This window comes from Rhinatrema bivittatum, chromosome 1 (genome assembly GCF_901001135.1).
Source record: "Rhinatrema bivittatum chromosome 1, aRhiBiv1.1, whole genome shotgun sequence".
In the NCBI taxonomy this organism is placed as follows: domain Eukaryota; kingdom Metazoa; phylum Chordata; class Amphibia; order Gymnophiona; family Rhinatrematidae; genus Rhinatrema; species Rhinatrema bivittatum.
This window is the reverse complement of record NC_042615.1, coordinates 388130253-388144852: the sequence shown is the minus strand read 5'-3', so window position 1 is coordinate 388144852 and position 14600 is coordinate 388130253. Positions and strand designations below refer to the sequence as shown.

The following is a 14600-nucleotide window of genomic DNA, read 5'->3' as shown; positions in this document are numbered from 1 at the left end:
ACCTTTAAAAATTGGAAATTGTTAAACTTTCATCCAGTGATCACCACCAATCCGGGCCTTCTCCCTCCCTCCCCACTAAAAATAATGTAACTGTCCCTCCTCTGCCCTCTCCCCACTCATCCCCCTCACCTATCCCTGGCTAATAACCTCTCACCCATCCGTTACCTCCCAAAGTGGTCCCCTCTTCTTTGTGTTGGGATCGCTCTCCTTAGCGACCCCGGACACTTCTAACGTTATGTAGGTAATAATGCCAGAAGCGTGCTGTTTAGTCTAATTTATCCTCTAAACAGCCTACTGAATATTGGCCTCCATGTGTTTAGTATGTCATGCATGTGTCCCAACAGAAAAAATGTTAAGAACTACTGATTTGACATGCACTTTCAGGATAGATAAAAGCTAGAAATGTTTTTCCAGAAAACTTATGAATCTAGCCTATTAATGGAAAAACATATTGACATTTTCCCACTAAACCAAATAAAAAGCACTCATAAGATTTGCTCTGCAGTTTTCTTATTACTTTAACTGTGGCAATAAAGATTCAGAACCAAAGCTAGAACATAAGGGAGTGTTCATAAGATATTTTGGATGGTGGGGCAGTCAAATATAACTTGTTGCTCGGGTCTGCAAATATGCATAGGTTGGCACTGATGATGGAACTGAGGAGAGGGTGGTTAGCTCCATGAGTAAATGATGCTGAATTTGCAAGCAATATAGATGCCCTGAAGCAGCCTTGTCGATGAAACGCTTGGCCAATGTCGGCGGATTACAATAAACTCTGAGACGTACAATGGACAGTGAATTAAGATGATTTTTTTATATATAAAGAAAAAATTTTAAAAATCTTGGAAATAAAATTTAGGGAGGTTGGAGGTTTTTATGACTGATGACTGACTGAATCACATAGAGCATGTTCTTAAGTTCTATGAACTAGGTATGCCTGGGTTCTGAGGTCTTTTCCTCCATTTGCCATGGATATTTAATTCAGCTTTGGTATTTAAATAAGTTCAAACACTTGGTGAAAGTAAATTTTTATACATTTCTTGTGTTCTACAGTTCAGCCAAATACAGAATCTATAGGCCAAAGATGATGCAGACATTTTTATGTCCGAAACAGATTTTTTTTTTGGAGGGAATTTTTTTTTTTCCTAATAATTGTAACTGTTTTGTCTTTTTCAGGTGAACGTCGGATGTGTACCAAAAAAGGTAATTCCATTTCATCTCTTCAATGATATGTTGGGACTGTGCTGCACGCCAAGGCTGCTCCGTCTAGCACAGAAACATTGCAGATTTAGGAGCCAAGACACTATGTGGTGCCGATGTTCTGTGCATGCATGAAAATTCCTACAGTACTTAACATAGAAACATAGAAACATAGAAATGACGGCAGAAGAAGACCGAATGGCCCATCCAGTCTGCCCAGCAAGCCTCACACATTTTTTCTCTCATTCTTATCTGTTACTCTTAGCTCCTTGTTCTATTCCCCTTCCACCCCCACCATTAATGTAGAGAGCAGTGATGGAGCTGCATGCAAGTGAAATATCTAGCTTGATTAGTTAGGGGTAGTAGGGGCAGTAACCGCCGCGATAAGCAAGCTACACCCATGCTTATTTGTTTTACCTAGACTATGTTGTACAGCTCTTGTTGGTTTTTTTTTTTTTTTCTTCTCCCCTGCTGTAGAAGCAGAGAGCCATGCTGGATATGCATTGAAAGTGAAGTATCAGGCACATTTGGTTGGGGTAGTAACCGCCGTAACAAGCCAGCTACTCCTCGCTTTGTGATTGTGAATCCTTTTTTTTCTTCACCCCTGTCGTTGAAGCTATGCAGGATATGCGTGAAGCATCAGGTTTTTTTTTTTTTTTTTCCCCCCTGCCCTTGAAGCAGAGAGCTATGCTGGAAATGCGTGATGTATCAGTCTTTCTCCCATGCCGATGCAGGAGAGAACCATGCTGGATATGCATGGAAAGTGAAGTATCAGGCACATTTGGTTTGGGGTAGTAACTGCCGTAACAAGCCAGTTACTTGAAAGAAGTGTTTACAAAAAACAGAACATAAAAATATTAAAAAAAAAAAGATAAAGGTCACGTTTCTAGAGGAGTAGCTGTGCTAATCTGTAGCAAGAAGAACAAAAAAGAGGCTGACTGCATCAGACAGACCCAACCATTTTATTGAGGCAGGAGCTTTTGAGGACAAGACTTCTCTGACAAAACGGACTCTTCCCCTCAACAAATTGGTTGGGTCTATCAGATGCCACCAGCCTAAATGTTGCGCTGTGCATGAAGGCTTTAATTCAACTGCAAAACCACAATGAAGCATATTAGCGTGGCCACAGTAACTGTTACAATGGCTGTGCAATCAAAGAAGGAAATCTGCATGTGAGTGGGGAATAATCAGCTTTTTATCCACTGTCCTCCTATGCACTAGTTTGCACGTTCCATGGGAACAATTTTGCACAGTGGGAAGATGGTTCCAATAGCATACATCTTGCATGCTATTAAACATTTATATTTTTGTTTTACGTAGAAGCAGGTGTTGCCTTGTGGGCTCCATATCATCTAATACAACCCAGCAGGGAGACCATATTGTTTTCTGCTGTTTAAAAGCTGGTATATCTTGAATCTCTGGCCGTAATTGTGGTTTACTTGCTTAGAAAGAGTATCATGTTATGACTGCAGTTTATTGAAGAACATCTGTGTATGTTACACATTTTTGTGTTTACGTGCTGATATCTTTGATTACGATGTAGCTGTTGTGAATTAAATCTCTGCCAGAGCACAATGCAGCATTAGTAGCAACTATCTAAATTGTCTCTTGTGTTTGGAAATTATTATATTGACAGTTGGTTCCATCTCATGATTCCTTGATGAAGCCTTCTCCTGGCAAAATATGATTCTATGTAGGGGAATACATGGAATGTCCATCTTAAAATAAGTGGCTGTTTGTTGTAGTGGCAGCTTCACAGGCTGCTTTTGTATGAATGAGATTTGTGTTTTGCAGGGTGGTTTTTTTGGTTTTTTTTTCTAATCAAAGGACACACAATATCAAGTACTATATGAAGTATTTTTAAGAAGCAGTTTTCTGTGGACTTTTTCTTGCATGGTCTTATGATCTGTGACAGCATTCAAATAAACTTCATATTCTAAGCGAGGTTTGTGAACATGGATTGTGATGTTTTGGATCATCCATGTTGTAGACTCCAACAGGACTGGATTTAAGATTACGGAATTCATAGGCAGAGGACTGGTGGTAGTGGTTTATCCTCTGGAAATCAGAAAGCAGGTACAGGCCTTTGCTTATTCCTAAATCCAGCCCTGGACAATGGACATTGCTGGAGTCATGAATAAGAAAATGAGGCTTCTTGTACAATGAAGAAGTTTTGTTGCACACAAAAATCTTCAGTCACCCAGAACAGAGAGGAAAAACTGTGAAAAGCTGGCAATATTCATGACACTTAATGAGTTCGTGCTGCATCCATTCATGGCTCAGTAATCCTCTGATGCTCTCAAACAGGTAATGTGGAACACAGCCGTGCACTCTGAATATCTCCATGATCATGCCGACTACGGATTCCACACCTCCGATGTGAAGTTCCACTGGAAGTAAGTGTGAAATGTTACGGGAGCAAAGCTCCTCTTGGGACCTGTGTGCTTTCTTAATCATTTTGGTTTGTAAAGCATAAAGCCAGGTCAATGTGAGAGAGTTAAAATTTGCAATTAAGGGAAGGGGGCGGAGAGGAGCAAACATTGGTGGGAGACTAGGCAGGTGTGCTTTCTCCTTCTCCTCACCTTACTCACCCCCTACCTGGCTCTTCATCCATTGCCAGCTGATGCTTGCATTTCAGTCATTTTTTCTTCTCCCAAGGTTTAGAGCCTTGGACATCTGCCTCATTTGCCCATCCCTAGTTTTGGCTTTCCAGTGTGTTAGCACTGAAACCAAGAATATAGAAAGTTTCAAAGGAAGAATCTGGTTGACTGAAGGTCAACAGAAGATTAAGATGAATGGAGTTCATGCCAAGGAAGGATGGGCTATCAATGGAGTGCCTCAGGAATCAGTCCTGAGGATGTTCGCTTAGCTTTTTCACAAGTATATATAGAGGGGTTGGTGTGGTGATTTTGCCCTTTAGCAGATGTTAGGATCTGCAACAAGATGGACACTCTTAATGGAGCAGATAAAATACGAGTGATTTAACAAAGCTTGAAGAGTGGACAAGTGTTTGCAACTAGATTAATGCAAAAAATATAGCATCATGCATTTGAAGTGCAGAAACCCAACGGAGCAATACACAATGGGGGATGGTCTGGGCACCAAACAGGACAGCAGAGACCTGTTGAGTGATCATATCTGCTGATCTCAAAATTGTAAAACACAGGACAGTGGCCAGAGCCATAGGAATGCTAAGTTGTATCAGGAGAGGCATAATGAGTAAAACAAAAAAAAATGCTATTGTACAGATCATAGATGAGATCTCTTCTGGAATATTCTGGAGGCTGTTCCTCCAAAGAGACAGGCATTTCACAGAAGAGCTACCAAAATGGTGCAGAAGTTGTGCCAAAATCCCTATGAAATGAGACAAGGACCTAAATAAATGAGGAGCATCTAATAGCGATATTGAGATGTCAAGTTGTAGAAGAGGAGGGATATAATGGAGATATTCAAAGGTATAAAAGTACACAAGAAGCATGCAGTTATCAGTGAAAAAGGAAGTTCTAGGGGCTCCAAGCAGGTAGAAACTCAGGAGTAACTAGGCAATATTTATTTTCATGGAATACTCCTGAGGGAATTCTGTGCAATGCAGAATTTTATACTTTGTACTCAGAATCAGGCATAGGAGCAGCAGCCAACCTCGGTCAGAAAAGGGAGGAAGTGAGTAGTTGGGTCCGCACTCGCCAAAGGAGGAAGGAGACTGTTTGTTTCTCTCCCTGCTCCACAGTGGAAGCAGCAAAGAACAGATTGGGCTGGCGGCAACTTTACTGCTCTGCTGTTGCCACTAAATTTGATCCTACACTTGCCATTCTTGCACTTCTCTGGCCTTGCCAGACTCACAGTTGCCACCGTGGCTCTAACTTCTGCCACTGCATGTGCTGACATCTGGTTCCTATCTCCCATGAAGCAGCTGGTCAGGAAAGTGGCCTTCTGAGGTGTTTTTTCTTAAATCTGTCCCAGAGCCTCTCCTCTTTGCAGTCTGGGACAGAGGTGATATCAGGGCTGGCAGAGGTAAAGGGGCAGCACCTCCCAACATTAATAATAGAAGATTAAGATAGGGGAGTTTAGTGGATTGGAGGAAAGAAGCCTGGAAGGAGAGAGTGTGCTGGGAGGAAGACAGAGCAGGGAGGGAACCCAGAGGAGACTGTGAAAGAGTGGGAGGGAAGGGGGAATATTGGCCTGGGGGAGGAAGGGGAGAGAGTTATGGGGTTGGTGTTGAACCTTAGGTAGGGGGATGGAGTTGGGTGAGAGAGAGGTGGGAGGGTGTGAAGACTGGGGTGGAGAAAGAACTGAAGGGGTGGTTGTTGAGCTTGGCATGGGGGGAGGGAGGGAGGGGGGAGTAAGCCAAATGTAGGGGGAGGAAGGGAGCAAGAGAGAGAGCTGGGGGTGGATGTTGAGCCTGGGAAAAGAGAGAACAAGAGTGAGCTGGAGGCTATTTGAATATGGGGTGAATGAGAGAACTGGAGGTTTAAACTGTCGAGTAAGAGAGGGGGTGGGTTGGAAAGATAAAGATGGGGATGAAGAGGGGAGGAGAGCATGTGGAGGAGAGAGCTAGGGAGATTAAAGCCTAGAGGGAGGGGCTGGATCTTATGATGTAATTTTACAGTACTCCTGGGGAAATTCTGCATAAAAAATTAAAATTTTGCATCTTTGAATGTTAACTTTTCTGCTGTATTACATTTTAAAGTAATACAGTGATTATGTTGTTATTTTGACAAATGCATGTAAATCGCTTAGAGCTCAAGCACAAAGCGATCAAAACATTTTAACAAATAAACAAAATATTACAGAATTTGAAATGTTTTTGTGCAGAATTCCCCCAGGAGTAATGGAACAGCATAAGAACATAAGACATGCCATACTGGTTTAGACCAAACGTCCATCAAGCACAGTATCCTGTTTGCAATAGTGACCAATCAAGTCACAAGTGCCTGGCAAGTACCCAAACATTAAATAGATCCCAAGCTACTAATGCTGGCAACAAACAGTGACTATTCCCTATTGATTATTTATTTATTTATTTTATTTTTTATTTTTATATACCGATGTTCCTGTATAATATACATATCACACCGGTTTACAAGGAACTAAAACTGTTGCCTCGGGGGCAGAATACATTGAAACATAATAACAGTAAATAACTTAAATAACTTAAAGATACATAAAAGGCGAAAAATAACTGAGATATAGTACTACTCAGAATGTATGTACTAGGGAGATAGGGGATCAGGGACTATAATGTCATTGTATTCCTCGGGTCTTAGGTCTCCGGGAATGCTTGGGTGAACAGCCAAGTCTTTAGCTTCTTTTTGAAGGTCATAGCGCAGGGTTCTTGGCGCAGGTCCGGAGGGAGCGAATTCCAGAGTGGGGGACCCGCAGTGGAGAGAGCACGTTTCCTCAGTGAGGTTTTTGCCGGTTGGGAGAGTAGAGTGTTCTTGTATGTACTTCTAATCAGTCTCTTAGCGACGTGCTTCTGCAGATGAAATGTTAGGTTGAGAGGGGAGATGTTGTGCAGGGCCTTGTGTATCATCATAAGGGCTTTGAAGTGAATCCTGTATTTAATCGGTAGCCAGTGAAGGTGCTATAGGATGGGGGTGATATGTTCTCTTTTGTTGGTGTTTGTCAGAATTCTGGCCGTCGCGTTCAGGACCATCTGAAGTGGTTTGATTAATAGCAGTTTATGGATTTCTCCTCCAGGAACTTATCCAAACCATTTTTAAACCCAGCTACACTAACTGCCTTAACCACATCCTTTGGCAATGAATTCCAGAACTTAATTGTGCATTGAGTGAAAAATAATTTTCTCTGAGGACAAGCAGGATATTAGTCCTCACACATGGGTGACATCATCAGATGGAGCCCCGACATGGAAAACTTATGTCAAAGTTTCTAGAACTTTGACTTGGCACACTGAGAATGCCCAGCATGCTAAATACCGCTCATCCACACTGGGGTTCCTCTCCAGTCTCTCTTTTTCCGCAGAGCTGCAGCATCGCGGTTGGTGAGCTCTAATTTTAGCCTTTTTAGCCTGTTTTTGAAAAACTTTCTCTTTCGTTTCTTTTGCCTTTTTTTTTTTTCTATGTTCGACACCGGGTCCTCTCAGTCCATCCCCAATAGTGTTCCTAGTCAGGGTTTTCGTCATTAATTATAAGAACATAAGAAATTGCCATGCTGGGTCAGACCAAGGGTCCATCAAGCCCAGCATCCTGTTTCCAACAGAGGCCAAAACCAGGCCACAAGAACCTGGCAATTACCCAAACACCAAGAAGATCCCATGCTACTGATGCCAGTAATAGCAGAGGCCATTCCCTAAGTCATCTTGATTAATAGCAGTTAATGGACTTCCTCCTCCAAGAACTTATCCAAACCTTTTTTGAACCCAGCTACACTAACTGCACTAACCACACCCTCTGGGTTGAATGAAAAATAACTTTCTCCGATTAGTCTTAAATGTGCTACTTGCTAACTTCATGAAGTGCCCCCTAGTCCTTCTATTATCCGAAAGTGTAAATAACTGATTCACATCTACTCGTTCAAGACCTCTCATGATTTTAAAGACCTCTATCATAGCCCCCCTCCGCAATCTCTTCTCCAAGCTGAACAGCCTAACCTCTTTAGCCTTTCCTCATAGGGGAGAAGAACCCATGGTACTGATGCAATTAATAACAGTGGCTATTCCCTAAGTATAATTGATTAATAGCCATTAATGGACTTCTCCTCCAAGTACTTATCCAAACCTTTTTTGAACCCAGCTACACTAACTGCACTAACCACCTCCTCTGGCAACAAATTCCAGAGCTTTATTGTGCGTTGAGTGAAAAAGAACTTTCTCCGATTAGTCTTAAATGTGTTACTTGCTAACTTCATGGAATGCCCCCTAGTCCTTCTATTATTCGAAAGTGTAAATAACAGAGTCACATCTACTCGTTCAAGACCTCCCATGATCTTAAACACCTCTATCATATCCCCCCTCAGCCGTCTCTTCTCCAAGCTGAACAGCCCTAACCTCTTTAGCCTTTCCTCATAGGGGAGCTGTTCCATCCCCTTTATCATTTTGGTTGCCCTTCTCTGTACCTTCTCCATCGCAACTATATCTTTTTTGAGATGCGGCGACCAGAATTGTACACAGTATTCAAGGTGCAGTCTCACCATGGAGCGATACAGAGGCATTATGACATTTTCCGTTCTATTAATCATTCCCTTCCTAATAATTCCTAACATTCTATTTGCTTTTTTGACTGCTGCAGCACACTGAGTGACGATTTTAAAGTATTATCCACTATGTTGCCTAGATCTTTTTCCTGGGTGGTAGCTCCTAATATGGAACCTAACATCGTGTAACTACAACAAGGGTTATTTTTGCCTATATGCAACACCTTGCACTTTTCCACATTAAATTTCATCTGCCATTTGGATGGCCAATCTTCCAGTCTTGCAAGGTCTTCCTGTAATGTATCACAATCCGCTTGTGATTTAACTACTCTGAATAATTTTGTATCATCCGCAAATTTGATAACCTCGCTCGTTGTATTCCTTTCCAGATCATTTATATATATATATATATATATATATATATATATATATATATATATATATATATTGAAAAGCACCAGTCCAAGTACAGATCCCTGAGGAACTCCACTGTTTACCCTTTTCCACTGAGAAAATTGACCATTTAATCCTACTCTCTGTTTCCTATCTTTTAACCAGTTTGTAATCCACGAAAGAACATCGCCTCCTATCCTATGACTTTTTAGTTTTCATAGAAGCCTCTCATGAGGGACTTTGTCAAACGTCTTCTGAAAATCCAAATACACTACATCTACTGGTTCACCTTTATCCACATGTTTATTAACCCCTTCAAAAAAATGAAGCAGATTTGTTAGGCAAGACTTCCCTTGGGTAAATCAATGTTGACTATGTCCCATTAAATCATGTCTTTCTATATGCTCTACGATTTTGATCTTGAGAATAGTTTCCACTATTTTTCCTGGCACTGAAGTCAGGCTCACTGGTCTATAGTTACCCGGATCGCCCCTGGAGCCTTTTTTAAATATTGGGGTTACATTGGCCACCCTCCAGTCTTCAGATACAATGGATGATTTTAATGATAGGTTACAAATTTTAACTAATAGATCAGAAATTTCATTTTTGAGTTCCTTCAGAACCCTAGGATGCATACCATCTGGTCCAGGTGACTTACTACTCTTTAGTTTGTCAATCTGGCCTACTACATCTTCCAGGTTCACAGTGATTTCGTTCAGTTCGTCTGAGTCATCACCCCTGAAAACCATCTCTGGAACTGGTATCTCCCCAACATCCTCATTAGTAAACACGGAGGCAAAGAATTCATTTAGTCTTTCTGCAATGGCCTTATCTTCCCTAAGAGCCCCTTTAACCCCTCTGTCATCTAATGGTCCAACCGACTCCCTCACAGGTTTCTTGCTTCGGATATATTTAAAAAAGTTTTTATTATGAGTTTTTGCCTCTATGGCCAACTTCATTTCAAATTCTCTCCTCATCTTTCGCAGTCGATTTCCCCGTGATGGCGGTGCTTCAGTGTCCACCGGCCATTGACGCCCGCCGCCACTGATTTTCATTTTGCGTCCCTTTTATTTCATCCCATCATGGCCACGTCTGGTTTCAGGCAATGTCCTCAGTGACCGAGGGTCTTATCCATTACGGACCACCATGAGACATGTGTCCTCTGCCTGGGGGCATTGCATGACATCCGGGCTTACCGCTATGTGCACAGATGACCCCGAAGGGGGGACGACTTGGCTCGACAGGATGGAACAACTCTTTGGGTCAAGAAAAACTGAGCCATCAGCATCTGCGGCATTGGCATTGATGGACCTTGGAGCTGCACTGTTGGACACCGTGCCATCAACATTGGCAGGACCATTGGCGCTGTCAGCAGATAGGGATGCCGGAGACAAACCAACATCGAACTCCTCCAGGCTGAGGATGTCAGGATCCTGGTCATCGGCCTCTGTACAAGGGAAGGACTGGGTCAAGCATCGAGGGAAGCCTAGGAAGTATTGGCACTGGTCCCTGTCGATGCATGGTGCTGGGCACGGGGATGCACCAGCACTTGCTGTGATGCACCCGAAGTGACCCCATGGCGAGGGGTGCCAGGGGTCTATGATGCCATCAGTGCCATGGTCCTGATGCCAGTCACCGATCCGCCTCATGGGTGCAAAGATGATCTGACCAACCCCCTTCCTCCCAGATGGTGTTGGCATTGGCAATGTTCGAGGAGGAGCTAGAATGGCAAGTCCAGCTGATAGTGGAACGTGTGATGCAGAGCATTGGTCCTGTGGCACTGATGGCATCAGAGCCAGTACTGTCCATCCTGGAACCGCTGCTGGAGAAGGTCAGGGTGCTCATCGATGTGTTACCAACCCAGCTGGCATTGGTTCCCGGGACAGCGTCAGTGCCTGTCAGGGCACCACAGCCTTCTCCTACCGATATGGTGATCGTTGCTGATTCCTTGGAGGAAGGTATGCCCAGGCCAGCAGAGATGCCGAAGCTTGTAACACCCCCCCCCCCCCCCCGTTCAACTCTGCCGGTGCCTGCATCTCTGTATGAATGCCGAGCACCTAGGGCCCCATCCCCTATTGATTACAGTGAGGATGAGGGTCCCTATGACCCCTGGGGGAATGACACCACAGTGTCCTCCTCTGAGGGCTCTGAGAGTCTTCCATCAGACCCTTCTCCTCCAGAAGAGCGAAGGAAGTCTCCACTTGAGAACTTAACCTTTGCAGGTTTGTGAAGGTGAAAGCAGAAGCTATCCCATTTCAGTTACTGACAGAGGAAGATGCTAGGCATAAAATGCCTGAGATCTTCCAGTTCGTGGAGCCTCCTAAGGAGATAATGGCAGTCTCGATGCATGTTTTCTTTAAGGAGTTGCTGCTGAGGATATGAGAACACACCATCACAGTGCCTCCCGGTAACAAAAAGGCTGACGGGGTCTACCTTGTTCCGAAGGCTGCTGGATTCAATAAGCATCAGCTGCCCCACCAGTCAGTGGTGGTCGAATCCGCTCTCAAGAGAGCCAACCATTCTTGGACACATTCCTCGGTGCCCCCTGGGAAGGACCACAGGGTGATGGACGCTCTTGGGGGAAAAAGTGTTTCAGGGGCCATGCTTATTGCCCGCATAACTTCCTATCAGCTCTATATGAGTCAGTACGTTTGGGACATCTGGAAGCAGGTGCAGGAGGTGGCTGAGCAGCTGCCCTAGCAGCAGCAGGACACCCTCATGTCGCTGATGCAAAAGGGCCTAGAGTGCAGAAAACACGAAGTCCGAGTGACCTACAATGTGTTCGAGATGGTATCGAGGGTCTCTGTAGCGGGAATTGACGCCCACAAAACGGCATGTCTGCGGGCCTTGGATCTCCAACCAGAGGTACAGGAATGACTTGCTGACATGGCTTGTACTAGGGAGAATCTCTTCGGAGATAGGGTAAGGAACGCAGTGGCGCAGCTCCGGGACCACCATGAAACCTTCCAAGAACTCTCCACTAGCACTCCGGACCTGTCCTCCTCCTCTAGAAGGATGGTGAGATTGGGGAAGGGGAAGTCTTTCTTTAGTCAGAGGAAATACTATCCTCCGCTCCCTCGCTTCCATTAACAGCATCAGGGCTCCCGCAGCCGTCCCAGGCAGCAGAGAGCCCCCCAAGCCCCAATCTGCACCTCAGTCAACTCCAGGGACAGGGTTTTGACTGGGTCATAGAGAGCATAGGCCAGTCACCTGTACCCATGATGTTAGACCTGCTGATCGGGGCAGGCTGCTGTTCTTCACGAACCAGTGACCCAGTATATCCTTTGACTAATGAGTTCTTTCGATCGTCCGTCAAGGGTTGCAGTTGAACATATTGGGTGTCCTGCCAAATTGCCCTCCGAGCCTGTTTGGGGGCTAGTAGTGCATCAGGAGGTACTGCTAATGGAGCTCTTCTCCCTCATAACAGCCAGAGCGGTAAAAGCTGTCCCACCAGGGCAAAAAGGACAAGGATTTTATTCCAGGTACTTCCTGATTCCAAAGAAAACAGGAGGACCTTGGGTCTTGAACAAATTTCTAAAAAAAAAAAGAAGATGGTTTCCCTAGGCAATTTGATCCCCCTTTTGCAAAAAGGGGATGGGCTATGTTCCCTTGGTCTAAAGGATGTGAACACTCGCATCAAGATCTTTCCCAGTCACTGGAAGTATCTCCTATTTGTGGTATGAAAACAGCATTTCCAGTACCGGGTGTTGCCATTCAGGCTGGTGTCAGCTCCACGAGTCGTCACAAAATGCCTGACCATAGTGGCAGCGCACCCTCACAGGCTGGAGGTGCATGTTTTCCCTTATCTGGATGGTTGGCTGGTTAAAAGCACATCTTAGACAGGGACCATCAGGTCTCTGCGCTTGACCATCTGGGTGTTGGAGTCGGTTCATCATCAACTACCTGAAGTCCATCTCGGTCTGTCACCTCAATTGCACTTCACAGGAGCCCTGCTAGGCACGGCTCAGGCCAAGTCCTTCCTGCTTCGTCAAAGGGCCATCACTTTGACAACCATTGCGGCAGACATTCAACAGAGCTAGCAGGTGTCAGCCTGGCACATGTTGAGCCTATTAGGTCATATGGACACAACCGTCCATGTCACTCCCTTGGCACGATTACAAATGCGCAGAGCTCAATGGACCCTGAGGTCGCAGTGGTGCCAGGCCTTGCAGAACCTCCAGGGTTGCATCCAAGTCACTCCATCCCTCCTGGTGGCGGGTAATTTCAGATCTGCAATGGGGGATCTCTTTTTTAAGTCCTCCTACCCAAATTGCCCTAACTACGGATGCATCCACCCTAGGCTGGGGAGCTCATGTAGATTAACTCAGCATCCAGGGTCTCTCTGGTCTGCTCAGGTGTAGTGGGTAGGAACATTGGTGGTTATTTTGTCATAGAATACACAACACATTTATTTATAAGTATAGATGTTTTACTTATAAGTCTGAGAATAAGCAATAAATGCATACAAGATTAGAGTTTGCATTAAAGAATATATACAACGATATTTCGCCTCATAGTTTCCAATGTGAGTCTTATGTATCTTTGGAAAGACGAAAACACAGCACTCGAAAACCAAAAACAGTTCATCAGGGATTTCATTAACCACTGTAATGTTCAACAAACTTTTTCTCTGATCTGTTCTTTCTCTGATTTCAACCAGTTAGCTTGAAGTAGGTCTTTTTATATTGATACTGCTGACCTTTGTCCTAGTTTCAGTTTTTCTCTGGGCTACTCCCATGTGTTCTTGAGGCTCTAAATGTCTGACATTATTTCATCAGCAAACAGGTGTGGCCAAGTGACTACTGTCCTGTTTTCCCTCATATCTGCACAGTTAGCCTCCTGAGTAACTGCTCTTTAATATATCTGATCTCTTGATTTGTTTCTTGATACAAGGCAAGCTAAAAAAAAAAAAAGGGTGTATGCATTCTCAGAACTTATAGGCCTTATATCAAATAATTACACTAGTAATATTAGTGATTCTCTGCTCCACTACTTTCTATTGCGGTAAAAAGTTCTTCATGTAACTAAATAACTGTTTAAAATAATTTCCCACATCAGAAAAGCGGTTGTCAAATCAACTTCCTGCAGCTTCGGGCAATCAGGTATGCACTATGGGCTTTCAGAGATCAGCTGTCTAACAAATTTGTCCTGATCCAAACTGATAACCTGGTAGCAATGTGGTATGACAACAAGCAGGGAGGTATAGGATCCATATCTCCTGTGTCAAGAAGCGGTCCAGATCTGGTCATGGGCCCTGTCCCACAGGATGATGCTCAAGGCCATATACCTGGCTGGGACAGAGAACATGGTAGCGGACTGAGTCATGCCTTCGGACCACAAGAGTGGTCCCTGGACCAAGGGGTGGCGAAACAAATATTCTGCCTCTGGGGGAGCCTGGAGATAGATCTATTCACGTCCCCTTGCAACAGAAAGGTATCTCTGTTCTGCTCCCTGTATAGATCAGAAGGCAAACCAGCCTCTGACATCCTTGCCTGTCATTAGGGCAAGGGTCTTCTGTACGCATATCCTCCAATTCCCTTAGTGGCGAAGACTTTCTTGAAGCTTCGTGAGGACAAGGGGACAATGATCTCATAGCCCCTTATTGGCCAAGATAGGTCTAATTTCCACTCCTATGGAAGTTGTCCATCTGGAGACCGATCAGTCTAGGGACTTTACCAAATCTCATCACGCAAGATCGAGGCAGGTTATGACATCCCAATCTCCAGGCCCTGTCTCTTACAGTCTGGATGTTGAGAGGTTAATTCTGCAACAACTCTATCTCTCAGAGGATGTGTCTCGGAACCTGGTGGCTTCTAGAAAGCCTTCCACTAGAAAGTCCTAAGGACTGAAGTGGA

General features: G+C 44.3%; 1 protein-coding gene across 3 annotated transcripts in view; it reads left to right on the top strand.

Annotated features, from left to right (window-relative positions):
• The window catches only part of GSR (glutathione-disulfide reductase), a 136695-nt gene that overhangs the window by 43385 nt on the left and 78710 nt on the right, over nucleotides 1-14600 (top strand). For all 3 annotated transcript variants that reach the window (XM_029601607.1, XM_029601618.1, XM_029601598.1), the window contains 2 exons: nucleotides 1177-1203; nucleotides 3508-3596. In XM_029601607.1, the coding sequence (XP_029457467.1) occupies nucleotides 1177-1203; nucleotides 3508-3596 (116 nt within the window). The remainder of the gene's footprint in view (nucleotides 1-1176; nucleotides 1204-3507; nucleotides 3597-14600) is intronic.